The sequence below is a fragment of the Primulina tabacum genome, chromosome 1 (assembly GCF_025594145.1).
Source record: "Primulina tabacum isolate GXHZ01 chromosome 1, ASM2559414v2, whole genome shotgun sequence".
In the NCBI taxonomy this organism is placed as follows: Eukaryota; Viridiplantae; Streptophyta; class Magnoliopsida; order Lamiales; family Gesneriaceae; genus Primulina; species Primulina tabacum.
This window is the reverse complement of record NC_134550.1, coordinates 58,727,114-58,749,793: the sequence shown is the minus strand read 5'-3', so window position 1 is coordinate 58,749,793 and position 22,680 is coordinate 58,727,114. Positions and strand designations below refer to the sequence as shown.

At 36.6% G+C, this 22,680-nt stretch overlaps 4 protein-coding genes across 4 annotated transcripts; 3 read left to right on the top strand and 1 right to left on the bottom strand.

Annotated features, from left to right (window-relative positions):
- The first annotated feature begins 151 nt into the window (after positions 1-151).
- LOC142555433 (protein VAC14 homolog) lies at positions 152-12,779 on the top strand. Its single transcript, XM_075666296.1, has 20 exons — positions 152-545; positions 709-822; positions 910-975; positions 2,649-2,738; positions 2,814-2,933; positions 3,041-3,069; positions 3,186-3,328; positions 3,406-3,500; positions 5,519-5,605; positions 5,700-5,807; positions 5,999-6,090; positions 6,245-6,326; positions 6,859-6,924; positions 7,408-7,523; positions 7,617-7,737; positions 7,977-8,138; positions 8,252-8,380; positions 10,452-10,520; positions 11,961-12,248; positions 12,613-12,779. The coding sequence occupies exons 1-20, from the start codon at positions 456-458 to the stop codon at positions 12,706-12,708; spliced, it is 2,163 nt and encodes a 720-aa protein (XP_075522411.1). The 5' UTR covers positions 152-455; the 3' UTR covers positions 12,709-12,779.
- Positions 12,780-13,190: 411 nt separating this feature from the next.
- LOC142555423 (ankyrin repeat-containing protein At2g01680-like) lies at positions 13,191-15,779 on the bottom strand. The gene is made up of 3 exons (XM_075666284.1): positions 15,311-15,779; positions 14,421-14,830; positions 13,191-14,323 (listed from the first exon to the last, which is right to left on the bottom strand). The coding sequence occupies exons 1-3, from the start codon at positions 15,597-15,599 to the stop codon at positions 13,451-13,453; spliced, it is 1,572 nt and encodes a 523-aa protein (XP_075522399.1). The 5' UTR covers positions 15,600-15,779; the 3' UTR covers positions 13,191-13,450.
- A 777-nt stretch (positions 15,780-16,556) lies between these two features.
- On the top strand, positions 16,557-17,323 carry LOC142520485 (putative calcium-binding protein CML25). Its single transcript, XM_075623468.1, has one exon. It carries the CDS (start codon positions 16,562-16,564, stop codon positions 17,288-17,290), a length of 729 nt encoding a protein of 242 aa, XP_075479583.1. The 5' UTR covers positions 16,557-16,561; the 3' UTR covers positions 17,291-17,323.
- Positions 17,324-19,048: 1,725 nt separating this feature from the next.
- On the top strand, positions 19,049-22,515 carry LOC142555407 (uncharacterized). The gene is made up of 5 exons (XM_075666263.1): positions 19,049-19,390; positions 20,086-20,252; positions 20,546-20,845; positions 21,562-21,825; positions 21,954-22,515. Exons 1-5 carry the CDS (start codon positions 19,078-19,080, stop codon positions 22,326-22,328), a joined length of 1,419 nt encoding a protein of 472 aa, XP_075522378.1. The 5' UTR covers positions 19,049-19,077; the 3' UTR covers positions 22,329-22,515.
- Positions 22,516-22,680: the final 165 nt, after the last annotated feature.

The following is a 22,680-nucleotide window of genomic DNA, read 5'->3' as shown; positions in this document are numbered from 1 at the left end:
ACTATTTCATCTGTACCTTTTTAATTAAAAAAAAATAACTCTAATAAAAATTAAATTTTAATGAAATTGAAAAAGAAAAATTTTACGTTACGTATTTAAATTTATTTTATTTAAAATTCCAAAGAAGAACGATGGCTACTTGAGTCATTTCACGAGTCCAGGCGGATTTCCTTGCCAAACCTTTAGCCAAATTTCCTCGCATGCTGATCGGGATTAAAAAAACCCTAATTTTGGAAACGAACAAATCAAGAAAAGACCAAGAATTCTCTCTCGAAATTTTCGTAGTCGAAAATTCCTATTCAATTAACAAGCTGTCGACCTTGCAGATTCCCTTCTTATCGTCAATCAATGTTTCATTAGATCTACTGACAGTCTTTTTATCGAATATTAGTTTAAATGTTACGTAGCTAAATTAAAAGGAAAGATTTTCAGTTTCTTTTTCCTGGGGATTTGTTATGGCGGATGCGCTGTCTGTGATTCCGGCAGCTGTTCTTCGTAATCTTTCCGATAAGCTCTATGAAAAGCGCAAAAATGCTGCTTTGGAGGTAATGCATTACGTACGGGGATATGCGTGTTTTTATGTTAGTGTGTGCGAGCGTGCCTTTTTGGAAAATTTGTCGTGAGTTTGAAATATTCGGCTTACAAGTGTGTATCGGGCTTCCATTTTGTCAGTCATTTTTATATTCTGGAGGTTTTGATTAAATCTAGGTGGAAGGGATAGTAAAGCAATTAGTTGGTACTGGAGATCACGAAAAAATCAAGGCCGTGATCAATTTGTTAGCCAACGAATACACTTACTCACCCCAGGCGAATCATCGGAAAGTATGCTACTAATTTCATAGTCAATGTTGGAGTTCATTCATCTAGTATGTTAACTGAAAGGTTTCATTTATTTTTTTCCTATTTTAGGGAGGGTTGATAGGATTGGCAGCAGCTACAGTGGCTTTGACATCAAATGCCTCGCAGCATCTTGAAGTAAGAATGTTAAAGTGAAGATCCAGTTTCATATTTGTTTTTTTCAGTTTCTTCCACTCCTGGATTTTTGAATTTTTATCCTTTTATTGTAACAATACCTTTTTAAATTTAAAAGCGTCTCTAATAAAGATATTTTGGTTCTTCTTTGTTTGTGCAAATGCTTATTATTTGACAGCGGTCAGGCAAGGAAAGAACATTTTCTTAACAGAATGTTTCAGATTGCCATCTAGTTTTCTCATCTGTTCATTGACTTCAGTGCCCATTTTAATTATATAAAATAATAAAACCATCTCGTCTTATTAATTTACACTAATCAGGTTAGTTTGTGAGAAGCTAATCACCTAAGAAATGCAATCATACAGTTGATTTAATTGTCTGGATTCTAGGAAAACCTGATTCCTTTGTTTTTTGATTTACCATTGATGCTTTAGAATTTAAGAAACCACATGCTGTTGCTGTCATTGAAGATAAAAATTTGCAGTTTTCATGAATATTCATGGCTGAATGCCTATATTATTGCCTATATATAATGTTTTGGCCTTTTGGGCATAGTAAACACTTTTAGATTCCTGCTTCAGAGAACTCAAAAGGTGGAGCTTGCTAAGCTCCTTCCTGTTCAAATGTAGCAAGCAGTTAGGCATAAAAATGGCCAAGCAAGTTATGCTCTATCTATTGCAGGATCCCGGGAATGCCAGTGGTCTAGTGTACCTATTTGGATGGAATAAACTGAGGGATATTCTTATCTAATCCATCACTTCTGATCCCATAGCCTTGTAACATTTTATAGTTTGTGACTTTGTGTACTCGGATGTACCTATCTTTTTAGTTTTTACCTCAGTAAATTTGGCTGAATTGGTTAAGGTTTTGAAATTTGGACTTTGTGATTCAGCGATTGAGACTACTGGGTGAGGATGGATTGGGTTTTGTGGAAAGATGAGGTATCTTGAACTCAAGTTAATTTTAAGGGCACTTGGGAATTATTGATTAAAGAAAGAAATAACGATTTTAAAATAACACAATTTTTAAATGCTAAGAGCTAATGAATTAGTTAATTTTGTGTATAACATTCCGTGATATGTTGCTACCGTATCTTGTAAATGTGAGGTATGCCTCAAAACCCACAGAGTACAACAGAAGGATCACACGTTGCTCAGGTTTACCCTTTTTAGAGGAATATCTAATTATTGGGCCTGATTTCCTTAGCCCAAGTGCTTTAAGCAGTCCGTTCATTTCAATTTTGTGTGAATGTAGAGATGGTACTGAATGCTAGAAACTGGTCTGAAATGTCACAGAAGAAACACTTTCAAAATTGCACTGCATGGAACTTGGCCTTTTTTGCTTTCTTTGCTTGTGAAGTTAATTCATGTATAAAAATGAATATACTTTCCTCCCTGAAAATTAGTCAAGGTTGCCCGTTGGTAAGCAGGTCGTTCCTTCGGACTTGGGTAAGAGTTGAATTCTCCATTTTGAGAATCAGAAGAATAGAAAACATTTTCCTCCCTTGAAGTAAAACTATAGTGCATGCATCTGAGTTCTTACGTGCCATTTTTCTTATAGCTGATTCATATTTCCTGCTCTTCTTTTACTTCCTATTTGTCTGGTTCATTGTTTCTTGGGGTGTTTCTGGTGAAGTTTGTTTGATCTATTGCCTCTCTCTTCTGTGGTTGTTCCAGCATATTGTACCCCCCGTTTTAGCTTCCTTTTCTGATCAAGACAGCCGAGTTCGATATTATGCTTGTGAAGCTCTGTATAACATTGCAAAGGTACAAAACTGCGGACTTCTGTTATATTTCCATTTTTCCTTGTGTATTTTAGGTGTCGTGATTGCTAATTGACAGGTCGTTAGAGGCGATTTTATCGTGTTCTTCAACCAGATTTTTGACGCGCTGTGTAAGCTTTCGGCAGATTCAGATCCTAATGTACAGAGCGCTGCTCATCTTTTAGATAGACTTGTAAAGGTATGTGGTTTAATTTTTCGGAGTTTGCATGCATGCATAAATTTATGCATAACATATATAGGTACAAATTTTTTCAGTATTGCTAATTTTGGCTGCTTGTAATGCAGGATATTGTCACGGAGAGTGATCAGTTTAGGTCTGCTGTCTCGCCTATTTTGTTCACATAGCAGTGTATCAAACTGAATTATTTGATTTCTCTAATAATGCAGCAATCATTTAACTTTCTACTGCTGCCATTTTCACCTGACTCAGCATTGAAGAATTTATTCCATTGTTGAGAGAACGAATGAATGTCCTAAACCCTTATGTCCGCCAATTTCTGGTAGGATGGATTACTGTTCTAGATAGCGTACCAGATATTGATATGCTGGGGTTTCTCCCTGATTTTCTTGATGGTGAGAAGACCAAAATACATTCACAATCTCTAATATTCTTACAGATGTATGTTCTCACATTGGTGATGAAATTGCAGGTTTATTTAACATGCTTAGTGATTCTAGCCATGAAATAAGGCAACAAGCTGATTCTGCACTTTCTGAATTTCTTCAAGAGATCAAGAACTCTCCAGTAAGATTCAGTGATGCTACATCATTAATTTCTTTAGTTGTGATTAGAGACGAGCATTTGTTGAGGAATCTTGCCTTTTAATGAGCCACGAGGATTGAAGGAAAAGAACCTTCTCCTGTAACCAATTTGTTAGGGTATATGAGTATATCGATTAATTTTTTTCAGTATTCTTGCTCATCATCAACTCCATGTTACTTTGCACACGCACCACTGAAATTAGTCAGTGAACACGAACTTTTCTAGATTCATCAAACGATGTGGGACAGCGTGTGACAAAGAAGTTGACAACGTCTTACAGGAACAATTATCTTGTAAATTTGAAAAGAATCCTTTCCACCTAATAAATTTTCTTGGAAAACTTAACTGGTTTCTCACCATGGTAGGAATCAAAAGTCTCAAATACTAATTTTTTCCTCAAATTGAGATATGGTAATTGGCTTGACGGCTCCCAAGCATGCTATGATATCTTGTATGAGCCGAAGGAACACAATCTTAGAATACTCAGTAAACATAATAGCTACTTAATGATTCTTTCCCACCAAAACGAGAATAACAATGAAAAAACGAGAGAGGGAAGAATCCAGACACAATCTAATCATCAGCTAAGATGACATTGGAAATTGAATATCATTTGAGTCCTAGAAGTGAAGATCAAAATGTTTCCACAGTTTTCACGTAATACCACATATTACACCTACGATTGAGAAATCTCAATTTTTGAGTTTTGGAATGTTTTTGAAAAAGGAAAACTTTGACCATGCAAAAATGGGTAACATAAATTTTTGAGTTATATGTTTAACCTTTTAGATGAGGTTTTGAGAAGTTAGGAGTGATAAACTGTTCCTGTTCAATCCATAAAATATTTATAGAATGTATAGATCTGAAATTGGAAAGATTTCTATTTCAAACGAACCCGGAATGAATGACAAGGAATGGAAATGCATCGAACTTTTAATTGTGCTTACTCTTTATGGACTTGGCTACCTTGTGACGACTTTTATTTCCTTACTTAACTCTATTTTATCTTAATGAGGAAAGCACGTTTTTTGAACGGAAACACTTGGTAATTAGTAAACCCTACCCATTTGGTATTTAACAATAAAATAATTGACAGAACTGCCGGAAGGTCTTTGTTGATTTTGTACGAACAAGTTGAAAGGCAGGGTAAGAAACAATTTTGCTAATGGAGGCATTCACTCTCTGGGAACCCTATTTATTTGATCATTTATCGATTATTTTTTGCTTCTGTGTTATGTATGTGGATTTCACCCGAAATATTCTCGTCAGAATTTACTTTCAAGTACCTTGTTCTTTGATTGATTTATCGGCTAATTGTTGGTCAGAGCACCTTTCTCTGCCATATCATTTTGGAACTCCTCATCCCCATCCCCTTCTCCATCATTGTTCCTTCTTTATGTTGAGAATTTATGCGACTGTACCTAATACCTAAGGTGATTTTTTCTCTCGTTCTTATCAATTCTAGCCCTCTCATTGAATATTTCTCCACAACTTTGATATTCTTGATATCAAGTTGATTGCTGAAATAAGGATTATGTGTTGTGCCTTTAATATTGACCGGTGTTATACCCACGGAGAACAACATTTCCCTGCAAGTGAGTTTTTATCTTGATTCCCTCTAATCCTGGTATGAATTCAGTGATTGATTTGATGGGAGAAGACCAACCTTCTAGTTCCCGACTAGAAAAAAACCCTAGAACTGCAGAAAAATAAAAGCCCAACTTGAATTTCACTTCCTCATAATGAACGAACCAACCATCTTTCGTATTACTGGAAGATCATTCAGTGCTTATAAAGGGAATGGCTTGACCGAAATTGGATACTGTGATGTCATGTTGAAGAATTGTGTACATTCCTAAAATAGGATACATTTCCACAGATCTCGTATTAGAACGCTACCTAAGTATTTATATGTTCAGTTTTGCCGTCTGATTTGCCTGTGTTATTTTGACCATTAGTTTACCTTTTGAGCAATTGGTTGAGAAGTGCTACTTTTGAAGTCTGTAGATTATGGTCGAATGGCTGAGATACTAGTGCAAAGGGCAGCTTCACCTGATGAGTTTACTCGATTGACTGCTATTACCTGGGTAAGTCCTTTATGTGCTTTTATGATGTGTGGTAGTAAGATATTTTTTGGTTTTCATTCTCAGATTTGGTTTTGTGCACAACTTCTCTCTGCAGATCAACGAGTTTGTAAAACTTGGTGGTGATCAACTCGTACCTTATTATGCTGATATTCTTGGTGCAATTTTACCTTGCATATCAGACAAGGAAGAGAAAATAAGAGTTGTAAGTTTCATTCTTCTTGTTGACCAAATAAAATGCTTCAACATTGTATTCCACATCTTTCGAAAGAACTGATTCACCTGTAAGGACTTGTAAACTGAATTGTCCTTAATTTGTTGCATGTCTTCCTTGACCTCCCCAATTTTTTTCTTTGTTCTGGCGGGTGCAGACTTATGTTGTTGTTTGACATTCAGGTTGCTCGTGAAACAAATGAAGAGCTTCGTGGAATAAAAGCTGATCCAGCTGAAGGATTCGATATCGGAGCAATTCTTTCTGTAGCTAGGAGGTATCTTTTTCCTATTTGAAATACTAGGTTTATTTCACTTGTGGTTTATTGATGACCCTTATAGAAGATGATCAAATATTACATAGTGCTATAGTTGCTTTTCCCAATGCCTTTTGGTGGATGAGTTGTGTTGTTGAAATTTTCGATGTGTCAGTCATTTGTCTACTGAATGGGAGGCAACGCGTATTGAAGCTCTACGCTGGATATCGGCCCTTTTAAACCGACATCGAACAGAGGTGATGATATTTCCTATTTCCAAGGAACATTATTTAAAAGAAATTTTCGTAATGCATATCCATGGAACATGTACACTTTTTAGTATTTGTGGAGTTTGAACTGGTATATCATCTCATCCACACAATACTAATAGAATGAATCATCTACTCATCGAAGAGTAAAAAATGATTTTCTGTATAGTTGTGCACTATCAGACATTTTGCAAATTCAGTAAAAGCTTATGTTGAATGCATATATTATGCTAAATTTGAGGTTTAAGTCTCGTATATGTGATTGATTAATTTGTAAGAATTGTAGTTTTTTGTAGGCATACTGTAGGAGTGAAACTTGGACACTTGTAATCCTAAAGGAAGTTCTGCTGTGCTTAATTGTGTGTTTTTTTTCCACCGAAAGTTTGTCGAAAATCATTGATCAATAAAAATATTTGATCGTGGGCCATTTACTAGCATTGCAAAATTGTTGAACTTTCAATCACATCATTTTGGGAATTGATGAGTATATTTTCACTTTCCATTTTCTTGCTTGAAACAGGTTCTATCATTTTTGAATGATATCTTTAAAACTCTTCTGACGGCACTTTCAGATCCATCTGATGAGGTATTTTCTCCTCTCGCTTTCCACACTTTCTCAATGCCTAACTTTTTAAAACAAATTTCTGCTTCAATTTTAGCCTGTAATCTTTTTGATGGAGACATTGTAAGATTTCGTTTCTTTGCTTTATAAACTATGCAGTCAAAGATTACATTTTGTTTGTAAGAACCGTATGATAAGTGAAATGCTTCATTTACATATTTCTATGTCTCTATTGATTTGATGCTTTACTCGCCTACACTAGTTGTGGAAATTTCTCAATCATGTTCTACAGATTGGAGGTCTACTGTGTTGAGTTTACATTAACTTCAGCACCATTTAACTTACAATTTGTGGATGTGACTGATTGGATATGTGTCATGTCCAAATTTTTAACATTCTTTACATTTGGTGTGCTCTTTTATGTTGGTCAACACTTTCATTTCTTATCTCGAGAGATTTAATTTCTGGATAGTAACAAATATTCTCCTTGTTTCCATTTGGTCTCAGGTCGTGCTGCTGGTACTTGAAGTCCATGCATGTATTGCCAAAGATGAGAAGCATTTTCATCAGCTCACTTTGTATTTAATTCAAAATTTTAGAGATGACTATTCTCTCTTGGAGAAGTGAGTTATTTGTCTGTGCTTCTATGAGAATACTGAAATAACTTTATTTGATATTGTTTATAAACGGAGTAAAGTAAACCTTTGTTCTTGCAGGCGTGGCACTCTGATAATTCGTAGACTTTGTGTGCTACTTGATGCTGAAACCGTGTATCGGAAGCTTTCCGCCATACTTCAAGGGGAACCAGATTTGGATTTTGCATCAACCATGGTTCAAGTACTGTGTTGTTCACACCTGGATTATTATTGTCCTTCATTCTTTTTGGTCTTGTCTACCATCGATAGATAACCAGTTTCAATAATTACTTCTTTTGCTTATTTATGATTTCCAGTAATTGTATACTCCTTGTTTTTAGGTTTTATTCTTTTTGCTTCTTTCTATATGTGGCAAGGTTGGGGTCTGCTGGTTGGTCAGCAAGAGATATTCCTGTGAATGTGCCCATTTTTTCGTTTCAGGCTCTGAACTTGATTTTACTCACTTCTTCTGAGTTGGCTGGCATTAGAGATCTCCTAAAACAATCACTGTTGAATGACGCTGGAAAAAATTTATTTCTATCTCTATATGCTTCGTGGTGTCACTCACCAATGGCTATCACAAGCCTTTGCTTGTTAACTCAGGTACGAGCTTCGTGATTAGTGGTCAGCATCTCTTTAACTGCCTTTGTCTTTGCCTGTGCCGTGATTTCTTTCAATGTCAGTACGTTTATCTTATTGATGGCACTGCTATGCAGACATATCAGCATGCGGGTTCTATTATCCAATCTCTGGCTGAGGAAGATATTAATGTCAAGTTCTTAGTCCAATTGGATAAATTGATCCACCTTCTGGAGACTCCCACCTTTGCTTACCTTAGACTACAGGTAATTTTAGTAGGCTAGCTATGACAAATTTCGACTTTCTTCAACTACAGACGTCACAATTTCAACTTACATAATTGGTTTCCTTAACAGCTTTCTCTTATAAACAGACTTGGGATGCACGTGTAAAAAAATTTCACCTATTTAAGCATAGTTGTCAAAAGCTTGCCCTTAAGTGCAGAGCGCCACGAAGCGCTCGGAGAGCTCCGAAGGGCACAACATCTACGAAGCGCGCGCTTCGGTGAGCTCGAGAGAAAAGCGCTCCATTTTTAAAAAAAGTGTGCTGAATAATTAAAAAAAATAATAAAAAAACCCTAAGTAACTTATCGATCGATTTCTCTTTGGCTGTTCTTCTGCCTCTGCTCCTCTAGGCTCTGCCTTACCGATAGTCTCCAGCTCGCCGCTGCCGCCTCTACCTAACTTATTGATAAGAATTTTTTTCTTTTAGCTTAATATCTTGAATATTAGAATGAATCTTATCCTTTTGCGTAAGTCTCTTTTCATAGCAGACCAAAGCTGGTCCAGTTCTTTTGTTTATGTCTCTTTTCATAGCAGACCAAAGCTGGCCCAATTCTTGTCCCTATTTATCCCTTTAAGAAAGTATTATTGCATAGAAACAATTACATCGATGCATGTAAGACTAAATAATGTATTGTTTGAATCTTTTACTTTTGGTGGGATAATATTTAATTAGGCACAATTTAATGAAGATGACGATTATTTTGATATTTCATCTATTATATTTTCAAAGACTTGATTTTTTTGAGAATATTTTGTTTTTTGCTTTTTTCCGTAAAATGTGCTCTTCGCATTGAGCTTTAAGCCCCAAACACTTGAGCGCTTTGGACCTCATGCTTTTGACAACTATGTATTTAAGCAACTTTGTTAACTTGTAACTTGTGTTAAACTTTTTCTCTGTTTAGCCGTGAAACTTATGTATGTGAAGCTATGTGTGTGATCAATGCTTATTTTTGTGCATGTTTGCTTTGGTAATGGTCCATTTGCAATTGATTAGTTAGACCACAAGAAGAGGGACCATATAAATTTTAGCAGTTGGAATGTGGTGTGAGCATTGGTGTGGAGAAGCTGAGGGGGGGCAATAAAGTCGAAGTTGTATTTGATCAAGAAAATGGTGTTCACTCGTCTTTGCTTAAAAATGTGAATTATTTCGAATCCATGTTCTGCTGGAATCAGAATTATATGTTGGGCACAGATACAAGCATACTCTTACTTGAATGCATTTGTTGAAGTCTTGAAATGGGCGCAGGAAGCTATTTGTAACCGAGGCAATTTCGTAAATATATATATTTTTTGATCTGAAACGATAATTTTATTATAATAGTAGAAAAAATTACTGAAGGGCGGATGAGAAGTCCGCTAAGCACCCTAGAACGATTACAACACTATTGTCAGCTGTAAATAAATTTTCAATCCCTAACTAGATCTGATACGAAGAGGTGGCTAAATTCTGGCAACCTAGTCGACCAGCTGGCAACTCTGAATGTGATCTTCTCCCCGATCTCGTCTCTAGACTTTGTTGCGTTTTTGAAGATTCTTTTGTTCCGTTCTAGCCAAACTGACCAAAAGATACAATGAATTACCAAATACCAAAAGGTCCTAGTCCTTTTCTCGGGAAGTAAGCCTGGCTCGAAAATGAACAAGTCCTGCATCTTTCTTGGAAATGTTTACTCGAAGCCCAACTCTTGCAACACTTGCAACACTTTTATCCATGTTCCATTCGTGAGGGAACAATGCAACAATAGGTGATCTTGGTCCATCTCTTTTTTCGTAACTTAATTGCTATTGAAAACTGTCGTTGAATGTCAGGTTTTAATACCATGTGGAAATGATATTGATGACAATTATTCACTTGCCTTTTGATGCTTGTTTTGTTGGTTCTTGAACATTCTCTCATCCTGTGCTTTATATGTTCTAATTCTGATCTTTCATTCATTACCTCTGTAAGTTAATGACAATATTGTCGCAGCACTTGTCTTTATTATTTGTTGTCAAACATCTCATGTACAAAACCTTTTATTTATGTCATTATACATCTCTTATTTGTCTATTGCAGCTTCTTGAACCTGGAAGATATATATGGTTGTTGAAAGCCTTGTATGGTCTTCTGATGTTACTTCCCCAGGTATATATGCTCACCAGTTTCTTAGTTTAATCAGCATGTTAGAAATCTCAACTGCAGACGATGGCCTCATTGCAGATTCCTTCCATGTAATTTCTAGGGTTTATTGTTTGGCCTGTTTATCAGGCACATTGTTGATTTGATGTTTTAAATTCAATTCCTCTTTGCCGAACTGCCGTGAAATATTGGCCTGAGAAAGATGTAAAAACGATAGTTGATGGGAAATTAATCAATCAGTAGGAGCATGCAGACAAAGATTGAAGTTGAGATGCTTGAAGGACTGAGAGGGAAGACAAGTGCAAATTAACCAAGGACAAGAAGCTATTTTACACAAATTTTTTTAACTTCAAAGAGCAACTGTCATATAATTAACTGCAAATGTTATTTTTAGTAATTCATTGTAGCAAATGGAACCAGTAGAGAAGAATGCTTTACAAGCAAACAATTGACAACACTCTCCTCAAATGAACATTCCTTGAAAACAAGTCTTAAAGACAGACAGCAAACACCACAACCCAAGGAAAGTTGTAAATAAGACACTGTATAAATAACAAAATAATAAGCAGTTTTCGGCCACAAGTCTGCCCTGGCCAGAAAAAGATCTGCATATTTCTTGGGAGAGCTGGATAGTTTGTAGCTTAAAACTGAGTAAGCATCAGTCCTAACGAAGCCTGTTTTCACCCCAACATATTTATTTTGGTTATTATTGTGGCCAGCTGATTAATTGAATTTCAATTATATCATATCTCAGTTTGTATAATTACACGAGGGATGAAGTGTGTGGCTTATGTTTTGCACTTTGCTGTTTGTGTTGACCATTTCAAGCCTACATGTTGGTTTTGAAGAACTTCGTATACTTATATCCATGATTTCTCTCTATTTACACAATCTTTAAATGCCCTTCTATTGTATTACACTCGTAAGAACTTTTGCAGGCTTCAATAGAAGTTAGTAGCGGGGTAGCAATAGAAATTTGGTGGTAATCTCATTTGTTAGCGGGACTACCTAATACAAGAATTACATATATGGTAGGGGATCAGAATGTTTTTTCTTGGGGATGGAAAATCCATCACTGGGTTTTATCAACTTGGGTATTCTTCCTCCATTGATGGAGGGTCCAGTTCAACTCACTAATATTTCCACATGTATATATGCGCGATCATAGGTCTTTTGAGTGCATTGATCCCCTCAATTACGCTTTGCATATTTCTTTGTTTTGCACTGCTGAAGGAATGATTAAAACTCGAGTATTTGTTTCTGTTTCATGGGAAAAAAATCTGTTTCAAATATTATTTTCAAACACCATAACGGTAAGACCCATTCTATGAGAAATAAATGAACGCTTGTTCTGTTCATTTAACATAATTTTGCTGAATATACTCGTTTTGTTATTTCATGGCCATTAATTGTGTTTGATAAGTCTGTTCTCACGCATCGATGCAGCAAAGTGTAGCATTCAAGATCCTCCAGACGAGGTTAAAAACTGTACCTCCATACTCTTTCAGTGGTGAGCAATACAAGCGAATGTCACCAGGAAGTACTTTGTTGGGAGGTAAGTATGTAGGTGGATTGCAGGTTTCAGATGGTGACATCATTGAAGATCCACATAACATGCATGGCGGTATGGACTTTGACTCAAGACTGCGGCAGTTTAAGCATGTGCAGCAACAACATCGCATGCATACTAAATCTCAGGCTCAATCGCGCTATAATTCTGCTTCATCTGGAAAGGTTTGTTGTGCTTAGTTTCTGGATATCATTATAGTTTGTTATCTGGGATTTTTCTTCAATTGCGGTATCTGTTCAATTTTCTTTTAAAAAGAAATAGATGGATTTATTGCTCATTTACAAACAACCCCTATCTTAAAATAAATTCTACCTGAGCCCAAGGTTAGGGTGAAATACTCTCGTACAAAGTTAGATTCGGTTGCTTAATGCTCTCGACTCTCGAATTGTGCTTGTGTTCAAATTTTTTTCAGTGATTTTTTTTTTCTGTTAACGAAAGCTCTTACACTACACCAAAAGCGTTTGCACTATATTTGCTGATAATTAACTAGTGAATTGTTCTGCGGCCAAATGTTTATCTTTTGTTCAGGACGTAGAAAGACCAGAAGAACCAAGTCGTCCTCCATCATCGCAAGAAACAAATAGGCCTCCTTCAATGCTGTCACGCAGAGGTCCAGGGCAATAATCTTATGTACTGGTGTTGAGGTTATTTATAACTAGGATTCCATTATTTAATGCCGCCGAGTTTTTCTAGCATATGTAAATTGTATATCCTGATAGCTTCTCTATTGAACCCTAAAGGGTTTGTCATGGTTGGCAGTGGAAATTTCTTGGCTGACTTGCCAAGCTATTCTTTTTCATCAACAGCTACACACCCATATGGTTAAGTTATTTTTATTGAGAAACCATATGGGAGGAAAAAAGAATGGATGTTGGGTTTAGGTTGTACTGAGTTTGTTTCTCCTTATATCTCAATTCATTTGCTACAAGTACTCAAAGTATCTTAACATGGCTATGACTAGATTATTTTACTTGGCGGACTTGAGATTTTTCAAAACGCATTGTATATTTTAAAATCTAATAATTTTAATAGAGACAACGTCGGTTCTCAAGCACAAATAGATTTGCTAGGTTTTACGTTTTTTCTGTTCCTATGGAATCAGAGGAGCCAACAATTAGCTTCTTTCATATTAAAACATAGATACTGGAAAACATACGAGTACATGTACAACTGGATTCGCAAACCAACTTAAACTCGGACTAATTTCATTGATTTTCCAAATCTACATCTTTGGCCTACGGCGGAAGAGTGGAAAAAAAACAAAAAGACGTATACAACATCCCTCCAGGATTTACCCAGTGGTGAGTAAATTTGGGGAATTTATGCAACAAGTGACTGCAAAAACTAAGCCTCGCACTTATGACTCTCATAATGCATATATCTTATCATCAGAATTGTAATCATCCAAATCAGAAATATTTGCGGAATATGACCATGAGAACGATTTGCTTCCGCTTGCTCGTCTGATCCGTCTCTGAGAATTGTTGCCACATATTCCAAAATGCTGTCGGAAAACGAAATAACACAAACTAATTAAAGTCCCCACGAGAATCGGAGCCCCAACTACAGTTATCGTAGTCGCCATCCAAGAACTTTTCTTCCCCACGACAACAAAAGATATAGATAGAAACGCTCCACAAGTGCTGATACAGGCGGCCCACATCATCTTATTCACTACTGAGACTACTTGTTTTTGAGCTCTGGTTTCCCAAGCAATCAAAGTGATCTGAACGACTACTACAGAAAGTGATAAGAAAAGGGCAGTAGAATCTAAGAGACAGAATGCACGGAAAGCTACCGTTTCTGAAATACGTGATTCGCCTACTTCTGGTCCTTCTGAAAGATACTGACCGGGCAAGTTAAATAGAGCAAGAAAAGCAATGGATGCCACAAGAACAGCAACGACCGTGACAGAGTTGATGGTATTTTGAACGGCTTCTCTATGAATTTTCTTGAGTTCTTTGGCAATTCCTGAGACCCTTCTCTGTGTTTTCTCGTTTTGTTTGATTTGGGAGTGGACTTCGTGCTTAATGTCACTAACGGTTCTTTTTAGTTCCATCGCTTCATCAGCTTGGCCAATGTGTCTTGCGTGCTTGGCACCAGCCTCGACCAGAGCTTCCTTGATCTCCAGAGCTGAGTCTCCGTATTGAAGTTTCTCTGCTATGTCCATCGCAGTTTCACGTTGAATATTTATGGCATTGACCTCGACATGTGCGTAAGTCAGTAAAAGTCCAACTATCTGAAATGGAAAAGCAATTTCTATGTTCAATAAGAACACGATATAGAGTAAGGTAGTAGAATTTTCATGATAAGTATATACATCAATTAATATATACCTGAGAACGATTCTTCCGAGTGGCTATATGCAAAGCCATATTACCCTTTTTGTCCCGTTCATTTAATATCGAGTGATCAGCTTCCAGTAATTCATCTACCACAGATGTCTCCTGACCTTTAACAGCCATGTGCAAGGCAGTTTGGCCCTTCTTATCCTTGATAGAGACAATACCTGGATTCCTTTGGACGAGTGCTTTTACGATGTTTAACCTGCCATATCTGGCAGTTGTGTGCAATGGAGTTTTCCCATTTTTCCGAACAATCATCATCGAGCTCACATCTGCATCGAGTATCGCATTTACTACATCCACATGACCTTGGGAAGCAGCTGAATAAAGGGGGCTGGTGTTCGTTGAGTTGCATACTTTGCAAAGCTCAGGCCACTTCTTCAGCAGTTCTTGAACAATTCCTAAACACCAGAAATCAGGACTTTCGTTATGTGGAAATATCGACAAAGTTCCAAGACAAGTAGTTTTCGAGAACATTGAAACTTAATTTGGCAAAAAAGATGAAAATACACCGACACAAAAAGAAACATCCCGATCCAACTTCTCACAATCATGAATCTTCAATTTCGACAAAAAAATAACAACAAGCACACAATTCGGTATCAATTGCTATGTATGTCTCATCATTCAATGTCTAACCTAAACTCTCACTAAATTCAGATAACCATCCCTTGATCAATATAGAAACACAAAATAATTTCTGAAACTTTCTTAAAATTCAATCTGCATAACTTCAAAATTAAGCACAAAGGCACACAAAATTAATCAAAAAGTAAAAAACACGAACACCAAGAAAATACATACACACCACACACTCCACGCATAAAAATTACAAGAAATTCCACTGACAAGGAGTAAATGGGACAAATTTTTTTTCATACCCAGATGGCCTCTGGCAGCAGCGACATGGAAAGTATCCATATCCCCTTTAGCCCTCATCATAACAGTCTCCAAATCACAGAAACCTACCAAATAGTTGAAAACCTCAACAAAATTATTCTCTGCAGATACATACAAAGCAGTCTGCTTCTCATCACTTTGAAGGGCCATCAAAACAGAGAGATCAGACCCTTCATTCTGGACGATGCTCTTGAGGGATTCAAGGTCATTAGATCGAACGGCCGAGAAGAATGATTGGTGGGTTATGAATCTTAAAGATTTTGAATCCATTCACTAACCGTACTGTAATCAAGCAAAAAACACGCATAAACAAAGTAAAGTTTCGGTCTTTGAACTGATTTTTTTGCTCTGTTTCTTGCTGCGTTCTGCTATGTAAAGGAGTAGATGTCAGTTTACGTGGAAGAGTGTAAAGGAGTCGTGATGGTGCTGAAAATGTAGATGTGAAATGAGATAAAGTCAATCGTCTGATTAAAGTAAAGTTGAGAAAAAATTGACCGTTTTTTAACTTTTTTCGATATGTGACGTGCTCCACTGAAATTTAATAAGTAATAAATTTAGACTTTGATATGCATCACAAGATAAACTATAATTTCAAAGTTGTTGATTGAATTCATATTTTTTATCTGTTTATGCGCCGACAATGCTTGCATGATTTATTTTTTTAAACCTAATTTTATATATTATATAATATGATTAATTGAGCCCTTAATTTTGTGAGCCACAAAATCAAGGGTTCAAGTATCATATTATATAATATATAAAATTATGTAAAAATAAATAAATCATGCAAGCACTATCGGCGCATAAACAGATAAAAAATATGAATTCAAGCAACAACTTTGAAATTATAAAATTTATTATGATAAGGTTAATTTTGTCATTACAATCTAATACATAAATTTAATCACTCTTATTAAAATCATACCAAACATTAAATATAATATCTTACGTCTTATTTATCCTTAACTTATCTTTATATTATATATCACATGTTTATCCTATCATGTGTACCAAACTATGCCAAGTATTAAATTCAATCACAATCTTACATGCAAATAAATATATATGGATGATTGTATAATTAATTAATGATCAGATTTCTTCTGAAATGTCCTTGATCCTGTATCATGTTTGATATACCATGAATCTACGTCCATATGTGGGTGAAATTCAGAAATATCCGCATAACATGGAATCACCACAAAAATTAATTTTACAAATACGAAAAATTAATGAACGTGTTACCCTTGCAATCCAAAACAATCATTTATACAGATTGGATCTCTTCGCCTCACATTGTTTCTTTCTCTCATCTTTCGTTCAATCCCGACGACAACTTTTTTGTCGCTTCGCTTCCTTTTATTTTGATCATGGGACTTAAATCATTATTCAATCGGAAGAAGAAACAACGCGGCGGTGGTGGGGAAGGACTGCCACTCACCTCGGGGAATGTCGAACCCATAAACTCCAGATCATCGTCTCTGAGTTCCCGTGTCAGGATCGAGGAGGAGTTGGAGCAGGTTTTCAAGAAATTCGACGTCAATGGAGACGGCAAGATCTCTGCGTCCGAGCTGGGTTCTATAATGAGCAGCCTGGGGAACACCGCCACGGAGGAGGAACTGGACACCATGATCCGCGAGGTGGATTCGGACGGGGACGGGTTCATCAATTTGCAGGAATTCATCGAGTTGAACACTAAGGACATCGATCATGACGAGATCTTGGAGAATCTGAGGGACGCGTTCCAGGTGTTTGATATCGATAAAAACGGATCGATCTCAGCGGAGGAGCTGCAGGATGTGTTGATGAGCCTGGGAGAAGAATGCACGTTGGCTGAATGCAGGAAAATGATAAGCGGGGTGGATTCAGATGGGAATGGGGAGATCAGTTTCGAGGAGTTTAAGGTGATGATGACGATGGGATCTCGTTTTGATGCCGCCATGGAACCAAAGATTGACTGAGACAGAGATTATCTTCTTCCATATATCCCATTCGTTCTCCGTAATATTGTCTGCGACCGAGTATCTTTATCATTCAACGTTTAACCTTCTTCAACCTTGTAGTATATGTAGAAGCTCATCTTTAGATAGAATTAAATTTGATTTTTATTCAAAAGCAAATATTCCATTCATTTATTTTGCAACCATTGCCTGCTACACCAATAAATTAGGACATCAATATTTACATCAATTATATCGTGAGATTTTTTTTTTTTAATATCTGATGAGATTTTGAGAAATTGAATTTTTATATCGAATTTTTTGTGTGATGTAACATGTAACAATACTCGTAATATAGATATGTAGATGTACCGAGACAAGATTTTTTTTTTTTTACAGCCCGCTGGCTACGATACATTTTGCATTAAATTTTATTTATTCAGATAATGTTTACGAATGTTTTAAAACGGTTTTTTTACAAATTTTATAAATTTTTTAAAGTATATACAAACGCTATTATAAAAAATATTAATTACATCTACTGAAAAAACGATAGAAGCATAATGCTGACTTTAAAATACATAAATAATAAAATAAATTCCGATTTTCAAGGATCTAAAACATATGATAACAATATATTATTTTTGAGATGTGTTAAAAATTTAATTTTGACTAAAATGTTAGAGTAGGTCTCTTATGAGTATATATGTCAAAACGGGCCGACGGGACGGGCCAGTCCGCAACCCACCGCAACTCGCCATTAGGCGGGGCGGGGCGGGTCAGCCCGCCATTTTGGCTGGCCTCTAAATGGCCAACCCAGCCCAACCCACCTTGGGCCGCGGGCTAGGCGGGCCAACCCGCTTATTATTTTTTTTTAAAAAAAATACTAAACAGTATTAAAATAAACATAGAAGAAAAATATATTTCAGTCAAATATTTTCATAAAAAACTTAAAAACATTGAAATAAGACATTGAAAGCATACAACAATCAACATAATACATAAAAAAAATAAAGTGTTTATTCTAATTCACACAAGATTTCATCGTACACATGTACTAAAAATTAACTCATGTAATATTATGTTTTCAATAATACAGATCATTACTTTATTTACTATATTATTTTGATAATTCTGGATTAGTTCGAGTTAAACATTAAAAAAAGGGAGGGGACTGAAAAGTATAACATCTTCAAAAAAAAATAGAAGCATATAGATTTTACCAGAGTGATTGAAGTTAGGCAGATGAGAAAAAATAAGGAAGAAATAGGAATTTTTATATAAAAATTAAAAATATAAAATTCTACCCTAATTTGGCGGGCCAGCCCGCAACCCAAACGGGCTCAACCCATTTGGCCCACAACCCAAACAGGCTCAACCCGTTTGGCCCACCTCCAAACGGGCTGCTATTTTATCAACCCAACCCGCTCAATTTTATGGCGGGGCGGACCGATCCGACGGACCTGACCCAATTTGACAAGCCTACTTATGAGACGGTCTCACGAATCTTTATCTGTGAGACAAGTCAACCCTATCGATATTCACAATAAAAAATAATACTCTTATAATAAAAAAATAATATTTTTTGATGACCCAAATAAAAGATCTGTGTCACAAAATACGATTCATGAGATTATCTCACACAAGTTTTTACCAAACATTAAAGTTGTTTTGTTTTTAACATGTTTTCTCTAATGATCGAATGTGGGCCGAAAGCAAGACGGCCCATACCTCAAATGACCTCAACCCATCAGTGTAAATGATGTATCAGGTGCTGGACTTAAACATTGGCGAGTTGAAAAAGGAATATGTTGAGCAACATGATGCTAATGGCGGCCTCCTTAGTTTACACCCGCCCACTAACGAGCGCGGCCGCGCGGTTGGTGCCGCTGCCACCGGACCTTATCAAATGGGTCCGAAGAGAAGGTGGGTTTGTGCACCAATCCATCAAGATTGCGCATTTAGAATCCGACCACAATGAGTTGGGGCTCGGGCTCGTGGCTTCTAATGATATTCCGAAGGGTTCTGAACTCATTGCTCTACCTCACCGTATTCCTCTTAAATTTGAAGACAAAAATGAGGACTTCCCTATATTGATGAATTTAGCTCGACATATTCCTGGTATGTTTTTTTTCCGGGGGGATAAATTGACGTTCAATCTTTTGGGTTCTGATGTCTCTATCGAACAATGCTAAGCGTATTTGATGCCCCTTTTTGTGTTTATGTTGGAGTTATAGATGATGAAATTATCGGTTGAATTAGTTTAGCGGGTTGTGCGGAGGCTATTTTTCCTTTGTACACTTTGGCTTTTGTGTTTTTGTATTTTCATTAGATACGGATAATATTTAAGTTTTATAGATACATAAAAAGAAAACTTGACAAGCAATTTAATAAAAAAAAGTTGAATATTTTTCATTTATTAAGACGGGGATCGTGAGGTAATATCTTCTACCATCAATTGAAATGATATGAGTTTCATCAAGAATTTGTAGGTTGAAGTTTTGTGAGATCTTCGCTAGAAAGTTTGGTTATTTATAAAAGCTGGTGTAAGCTTGGAATCACCAGCTTGAACTTCTTATGAAAGTAGCCAGTAATATATTATGTTTGTAGCACAATCGGGTATATCTGCCCTGAATGCCTTAAATTCACACTCACTGGAAGGAGATCAATATCTAGAAGAGAGATGTTTTCATTCTTTAAGCTCGTGTCGGATAGAGTGGACTAACCATGAAATTGTGGTATAGTTTGGTAACTCTGTGCCTTATAAAATTAGGCTATTGAATTTTCTTCATGGAGTGAATTGGAGCATTTGACAGAGGAACTATGGGCTATGAAATTGGGCTTAAAGCTTCTCCATGAAAGAGGTAGAAAAGGTTCTTTCTGGTGTTCATACATCAGCAATCTTCCTGAAACTTATACCGTGCCCATTTTCTTCCCTGGTGAGGATATCAAGAATCTGCAATACGCGCCTCTTCTTCATCAGGTACTTGCATATAGCCATGCATGTCCACCCACATGCGCGCGCACACACATATATATGTGCATGTGTGAGAAGTCAAACTTGATGAGAACTCAAACCGTATATCATGACTAACAATCCCTGTTACATACTTACCATTCTTGCGTATCTCCTGAAATTATCTCAAGCTCGAGGGTTAATTTAGCAATGCTGTTGCTGTTTTTGAATTGAGCCTCAATGTGCCAACGATGCTGTGAAAATGTGTGTAATGGGACCAAACATACACATACTCAGTATTGTTTACTTTTCTTCCTCAGGTAAACAAGAGATGCCGGTTTCTTCTTGATTTTGAGAGATTATTGAAAAACGAGCTTGAAAAAGTTGGATTGGATGATCACCCTTTTGATGGTCAGGATGTAAATGCATCATCACTTGGATGGGCGATGTCAGCTGTTTCATCTCGAGCATTTCGTCTTTATGGAGACGAACGTCCAGATGGAACCCATTTTGATGCACCAATGTTACTTCCGCTTGTGGATATGTGCAACCACAGCTTCAACCCAAATGCCAAAATATTACAAGAGCAAGAACCGAATAACAAAAATATTCTCGTTAAGGTGTGTCTTTCCCTCTGACACAACCTATAACTCCCAACATCAATATATGAATAGTTGGCAACAGTTGTTCCTGTTAAGTTCGTACTTACCTATGTGGTATAGAGAAAGGTGTTTTTCAAACGTTGTTGCGAATGGCCGTGGTCGGTGGTGGGGCAGTCAATGACCACCTACAGTATCGGCCGCCTAGGTTGTTGAATATATTTTTTTACTATTTTTTTATACATAACTATAAATTATCATGCAATATATGCTTGTTATATGCATAAATTAATTTAATACAATTTTTACAAGGTTCAAATAAATGCAACTAGCAAGATAATTAGTAAAGATTCACTAAAAAATAATTTATTAAATTGTACAATTGTACAAGAGCTAACCTAGTGGGCTGCGGCTGTTTGAGGCGGGGCTTGTGGCTGGATGATTGGGTTGTCACTTGTCAATATGTTTTGAAGAGAGATTGGATAATCTATTAATAACTAGGTTTTTTTTTTTATTTTGTTGACTTTTGATTGTCCCGGCTCAGTTTCTGCATCCTACATAACCACCCTCATCACCATTTAGAACACTTTTTTAAAGTAACGACTGAGCTGCAACCTTGCAATCAACTTTACCTTTTCTTATAACGATAAGTACTTTGTTTTACATGCATGCTGCTTGTATGTTTATCAAACTGAAATTTTTTTTAGCTCCATGTTTTCTTGCTTGGTCACTACCAGGTCATTGCTGCAGAGCAGATTAAACAAGACGATGCATTAGTACTCAACTACGGCTGTTTGAATAATGATCTTTTTCTTTTAGATTATGGGTTCGTGATACCCTCGAACCCATATAACTGCATTGAACTCAAGTATGACGCAGCTCTTCTAGATGCAGCAAGCATGATTGCCGGGGTCTCAGCCCCAAATTTCTCTTCACCATCATCATGGCAGCAACAAATTCTACACCATCTAAATTTGGGTGGAGAAAAGTCTGATCTCAAGGTATATGATTTAATCATTTTTATCTTTTAACGTCCTTTCACCATATAGTAATGACCCTTGTCTCCTGCGCAAACGTTCATATTTTGACCGACATGTATTAAAACAAAATTATACCTTCCTACTGAAAGGTGAGGATAGGAGGATCAGAGATAGTGGAGGGACGTCTTTTAGCCGCCTTACGAGTTCTCCTATCCGCGGATAAAGAAGCTGTCGAGAAACTTGATTTAGATACACTTAAATCTTTACCTTCGGAGGCTCCTCTTGGAATCCCGACTGAAGTAGCTGCTCTACGAACCGTCATTGCTCTATGTGCCATCGCTCTGGAACACTTCCCAAGTAAAATCACGGAAGACGAAACCATTTTGAAGAAGAACATCTCTATAACGACTGAGTTGGCTGTTCGGTATAGAATCCAGAAGAAGTTTGTCATTATTGATGCTATGAGGGACCTTACAAGGAGAGTGAAGCAACTATCGTCCAAGGAATCTATCGCAGTGCAATAGCTCTGTACTATGTGGGACGTTCATGGGATTCACGAGACTCGTTGAAATGTTCCATTGTAGTGGTTTCTTTTAATGCTTGTTTCTATTTTTTTTCGTGTATTTGGAGTTGAGCAGACATCAAAGCACTTGTTTTCTAATAGATAATGGAACTCAATACAAAAAATACACGGTGCTTGTTCATGAACCAGTTATAAAGAAAAACAAGATTTTAAGTCATTAATGCATTTAGACATGAGAAATCTTCATTATATACCATTCGAACATAAATTTGAAATAGAAAATTACTCCAATGCATAATTTAATATACGTGTATCCTGCAAGCTTAGCTGACGGAGATGTTTAAAATAATCAT